Raw genomic sequence first — 5,958 nt, forward strand, 5'->3', positions numbered from 1 at the left:
TATATAACGATATGAGCTCGTGTCGAAATAAGTAAGCTTGATATTAAACGTAATAGGTCTAGCCTCTTCTATATAGGTTTTAAGCCACTGTATGAGCGGTGTGTAAAACTCAACGGTTTCTTCTAAGTATGATTCGCCTGCTAGTTCGTGAGAACTGATGAAAACATCGTGAGAACTGAATGTTCTCCATAATATTGTTGTTGAAATATATTATTAATCCTTATACTTATTTACTTTCACGGTAATTGCAAAAAACGAAAGCTCATCGTTTATTGGCGTGACTTCAAAATCTAAGGGATTGGATGAGGTAAAAGCTACTTGAATGCGATCATTGTGTGCACTTCCTTTTGATCCTTGCGGAAGGTTTCTTTGCTCCCTTTTGTATTTTCTTAACTCTACTTTGTCTAATGAAATTATGATTTCACATTTTTCGATAACCAAAGCGATGTCTTTATTCATTACTACGTTACCGGTCAAAAATTTATAGTGGTCATTGTGTTCTGCAATAACTATTGAGCAAATCTGGTTATTTCAAACTCTATATCTACTGCACCTGTATGATGATCTACAAGTATAATGATGACATCCGCTTCTTCGACAGCCAAAATAATTTGTTTGCGAACTTCTTCAAAAATATCGTCTGAATTCATCACATATCCGCCGGTGTCGATCACCGAAAACCCTACTCCGTTCCAGTTCGTCTTCCCGTAGTGACGGTCTCTGGTTGCTCCGCTCGAATCGTGAATAATGGCTTGTCTTTTGCCTATTAATCTGTTAAACAAGGTCGATTTACCTACATTCGGACGCCCCTACCATTGTTACAATACTCAAATTTAGCGAAAATTATGCGCTGCACGCATGGATTTTAAAACTTATACTTCGTAACCGAACTGACGCAGTTTACTGTCTCTGTCTCTCCAGTCTTTGTCTACTTTCACCATAAGTTCAAGATACACTTTCGACCCCAAAAACTCTTTAATACTTCTTCGAGCCTCTGTTCCAATTTTTTTATGGCTGCACCTTTGTTTCCGATAATAATTCCCTTTTGAGAATCTCTGGCTTCATAAGTAATTCCACGAATAAAAACAGGATCTTCATTTTCACGGTATTCCACAATTACTACGTGGGTAGAGTAAGGAACTTCTTTTTGATAATAGAGTAAGATTTTTTCACGAATAATCTCCGATGCAAAAAAACGCATCGACGTGTCCGTAAGTTGCTCCTTATCAAAATAAGGCGGACTTTTGGGCAGCAACTCAAGAATTTGTTTCAAGATCAGATCTAAATTGAATTAATGAAGTGTCGAAGCCGGAAAAATGATAGCTTCAGGCAAAATTTCTCTCCATTGTTCATAAATTACATCCAATTTCTCTTGATCTATAATGTCTATCTTATTGATGACCAATACAACAGGCACATCTGAAGTTTTATTTTATTTAAAAAGCCTTATTTTTCTCAGGTTTCTCGTAAACCTCTGTTATATAGAGAAGTAAATCAGCATCAGAAAGCGCAGAATTAGCTGCTTTCAGCATTATTTCCTGCAATTTATAAGCAGGTTTCAGTACTCCGGGAGTAACGGAATAGACGATTTGGTAATCATCGTGGTAATCAACAATTCCCATGATTCTGTGGCGGGTGGTTTGCGCTTTTGATGTGATAATGGAAAGCTTCTCGCCAACCATCGCGTTCATTAGGGTAGATATGCCAACATTCGGATTGTCGACTATGTTCACAAATCCGGCTTTGTGGACATGTTTTGTATGATTATATTGAATTGGAAATGAATCTGATTTATCCCGTTTAATTGTAAAAACAGAAAAAAACGGATACTGATAAATTCCGTGAGCAAAAACCGTTTTGAGTTCGGCAATTGCTCGCGGCCTATAAGGAATCGCAACTTGATGTACAAGCAGGTTGCATTTGAAAAGTATTATTCGTAAGCACCCATCTTGAGCAGATTCACCTCAACATCGCTAAGGAAACGCCATTTGCCTCTAGGTATACACTTTTTTGTCAATTTTTTGAAATACACTCTGTCAAGCTTCAAAACATTGTATCCCAATGCTTCTACCATACGTCTTACGATACGATTTTTGCCGGACCGATTTTTTATTCCAATCTCAGATTTGATGTCAGATGAAGGATATTCTACAACATCTGCCGATGCAAGTCCATCTTCCAATTCAATTCCCGAAACCATTTTTACCATATCTGCTCTGGTGATATTCTTATCGAGCAAAACGTGGTAGATTTTTTTTGCGGTTATATTTCGGATGTGTTAAGCTCTTTGTCAATACTCCGTCGTTTGTCAACTGCAGTACACCTGTAGTGTTTCTGTCCAATCTCCCAACCGGGTAAATTCTTTGCTCCACCTCACTGCCAACCAAATCCATCAATGTTTTTCTTTCTCCTAGTCATCGGTAGTTGTCACGTAACCCTTTGATTTATTAAGGAGAATTTATACTTTTTTCTCCGGTTTTATCATTTGACCGTCAAAACGTACCTCGTTGGTTCTGGAAACCTACCTTTACACCCATTTCGGTAACAGTTACCCCGTTTGCCTGAACAAATCCGGACTGAATATAAGTATCAGCCTCTCTGCGAGAACAAACTCCTGAGTTGACATCAGACGCAGTGTTCCGTCATCAACTTTCGATTTATCTTGGTTTTCTTGTCTGAAAGGCCTTTCGGTATTTCTCTTTGAGTCGGAAAGATTAAACACTTTCTGTTGCTTACCCTCTGCCCTGCTGTCGCTTTTTCCAAAACCTGGTTTCTGTCCGGGTCGAATCGTGGTTTCCTGTCACTGCCGAAAGCCGGTTTTTGCTCATCATTTCTTCCGCTGCGTTAATTTTACTGCGTAAAACGCTTTGGTTCGTTGCTTTTTTGAGGTTTAAAAGTGTTCTCTTCGGTTTCGAATTGGTTTATTCTTTTTTTCACTAATTTAAACCCTCCGATTTTTTCTTCACTTCTTTTCGAAATGCCTCGCTACTTTAGCTTCTGTATTCTCTTGGAGAATCTTTATCTCCCAGCCCCTATTCTTTCCAAATACGTTCTTCTTCTGTCTCCGTTCTTTTTCTCGCCTACCGGTTTACTGCTAAATCTCTCCCCGCTATCGGAGCTTTTTGTAGCCCCAACCGTTGACCTTGTGCAAGAGTGGTTGCTCCCTCTTGCTGTCGTTCTAGTTGAACCGCCTGACCGACTTTTTTCACGGTCTTTCCCAAATCCTCCCGATTTGCTGCTGCCAGAACTCCTAATTCTACCTTTCATCGACGTAAAATAAAACTGTAAATGTTTTGATTATAAAACTAATAGATATTTACAAAAGAATAAAATCTATTCTTCTAAATTACTAAAAATATCGAATAAATAAAAATTTTAAATAAAAACTAAAATTGCTCTTTTGACACTTCTGACAGAACAAATCTTTGATTGTATAATTTAGCCAACAAAAAAATCAAGTTTTGGAACGGAGTCAAAAAAAAAGTGCAACACTTTTAAAGCACAGCACGCTATCAATCAATATCGTAAGACTATAAATTATCGAGAAAGGACTTCGATAATTCTTCCGCATGCTTTGCCGTCTCCGTAAGGAGTGTTGGCTCTTGACATACTTAAATAATATTTCTTGTCTGAAAGTAAAGCAGAAATCTCCGAAAAAATTTTAGCTTTATCGGTTCCTACGAGTTTTACAGTTCCCGCCTCAACAGCTTCCGGTCTTTCAGTGGTATTTCTCATCACAATCACGGGCTTGCCCAAACCCGGAGCTTCTTCTTGAACTCCGCCGCTGTCTGTCAATACCAAATACGAACGACTCATCAAGTACACGAAGGGCAAGTAGTCTAAAGGCGCAATAAGATAAACGTTTGAGATACCCTTCAAAAGTGCATTAACAGGCTCTTGCACATTCGGATTGAGGTGAACAGGGTAAATAATACTTGCTTCGGGATGTTTCAAAGCAGTTTCTTTGATTCCTTCACAAATATTGATAAAGCCGTCACCGAAATTTTCGCGACGATGACCGGTTACTAAAATAATTTTCTGATCATTTATAATGTGTTCAAAATCATGCAAATCTTGCTTCAATCGTGCAACTATCCCTTCCTTTACCTCTGCTTTGCTGTCGATTTTTGCAATTGTCAAATGTAAAGCATCGATCACAGTGTTTCCGGTGACTGTAATTGCTGCTTCATTAACATTCTCAGTTAGCAGATTATTTTTCGACCAAGGAGTCGGCGCAAAATGAAAAGTGGTTATTCTTCCCGTCAGCTGCCTGTTCATTTCTTCGGGCCATGGAGAATATATATTGTTTGTTCTCAAACCGGCTTCAACATGACCAACCGGAATCTGTTTGTAAAATGCGGCTAAAGCAGCTGCCGTAGATGTACTTGTATCGCCATGAACGAGAACTACATCCGGTTTAAAATCGGCAAGTACATCCCTCATTCCAAGCAAAACCCTGGCTGTGATATCATAGAGATCCTGCCCGGCTTGCATAATATTGAGGTCGTAATCAGCCTTAATATCAAAGATATTTATCACCTGGTCGAGCATCTGTCTGTGCTGAGCGGTAAGGCACACTCTTGTATCAAAACGATCTTGATGTTTTTCAAACTCTTTCACTAAAGGAGCCATTTTAATAGCTTCCGGTCTAGTTCCAAAGACAATAAGAATTTTCTTCATTTCAAAGTTTGATTGAGTTACTGTATAAACAGATTTCCGATAAACGAATAATTCTGCAAAAAAAGCAAGTTATTTCGAGATAAGACTCAGCAAATTAAATGAGAATTAAAAGAAAAATTTCTTAAATAAAAATCCTCGATCGTTTTACAGATAATCTTATAAGCTTTGCACATACGGGGAGTGATAGCAATAGTTTGAGTAACATCTCTTCTACAAGATAAAAACGGTTTTATATGGGTTGGAACAGCTAAACGCGGATTGAACAAATACAATCCCAAGACTCACACATTTGAATGTTACAAAAACGAACCGACAAACCCGATGAGTCTGAGTGTCGACAATGTTATGACCATTTACCAAGACAGGAGTGAGAATCTATGGATAAGAACCTCACTTGGCGGTGTAAACAAATGGGATAGTCACGAACAGGGGTTTGAGTTGATGCGACAAAATCCGTTTTCAGTCGACTCTTTGTCTTCTAATAAGGTACGGTGTATTTTTGCAGATGATGATGACAAATTATGGATTGCTACTGTAGATGGCGGACCAAATATGTAGGACCCAAAAACTTCTAAAAGGAAACAATGGGAACACGAATCCAACAAACCAAACACAATAAGCCACAATCATGTAAGAACTATTACTAAAGACAAATCAAATAATTTTTGGATCGGGACAGACGGAGGCGGAATAGACTGTGTCAACACACAGACCGGGAAGTTTAAAAATTATCATAATGAAAAAGATGACAAACCTCCCTTCAAACAATGTTTGGAAAGTAGTGATAGATGCGCATGACAATGTTTGGGTTGCAACAAGCGGCGGTGGACTGGCAAAACTAAATCCGTACGGAAAAAATTTACCATCTATTCGTATGACCCAAACACACCCAAATCACTTAGCGACAACAAAGTAACTACGCTTTTCGTAGATCACAACTAATATCTTTGAATTGAAACTTTTGGTGGCGGATTAAATAAATTTGATCAAAGTGCCAGCACTTTTATCCGTTACAAATATGACAGAAATAATATACACACTATAGGCAATGATCGAAATTACTCTATTCTCGAAGATAAATCAAAACATTTATGGATTAATTTCTTTAAGCAGACATGAAAGTAAGTTTCTTTATTAATATTATAAAAACAAATGACAAGTCTAAAATTATCCGAAATGCAAAGAATTTATTATTTTTTAATTATCTAATAACGTTCATGTTACATCCTGATTGCAAAACACTAAAGTTATTACATAATTAATTATAGCTATTCACAA

At 37.7% G+C, this 5,958-nt stretch overlaps 2 protein-coding genes across 2 annotated transcripts; both read right to left on the bottom strand.

The window, feature by feature from the left end:
• Positions 1-509: 509 nt before the first annotated feature.
• LOC136075861 (GTPase Der-like) lies at positions 510-1,201 on the bottom strand. The gene is made up of 2 exons (XM_065789298.1): positions 983-1,201; positions 510-809 (listed from the first exon to the last, which is right to left on the bottom strand). The coding sequence occupies exons 1-2, from the start codon at positions 1,199-1,201 to the stop codon at positions 510-512; spliced, it is 519 nt and encodes a 172-aa protein (XP_065645370.1).
• Positions 1,202-3,537: 2,336 nt separating this feature from the next.
• Positions 3,538-4,680, bottom strand: LOC136075862 (probable UDP-N-acetylglucosamine 2-epimerase). The gene has a single exon (XM_065789299.1). It carries the CDS (start codon positions 4,678-4,680, stop codon positions 3,538-3,540), a length of 1,143 nt encoding a protein of 380 aa, XP_065645371.1.
• Positions 4,681-5,958: the final 1,278 nt, after the last annotated feature.

Source organism: Hydra vulgaris, chromosome 02 (assembly GCF_038396675.1).
Source record: "Hydra vulgaris chromosome 02, alternate assembly HydraT2T_AEP".
Classification (NCBI taxonomy): domain Eukaryota; kingdom Metazoa; phylum Cnidaria; class Hydrozoa; order Anthoathecata; family Hydridae; genus Hydra; species Hydra vulgaris.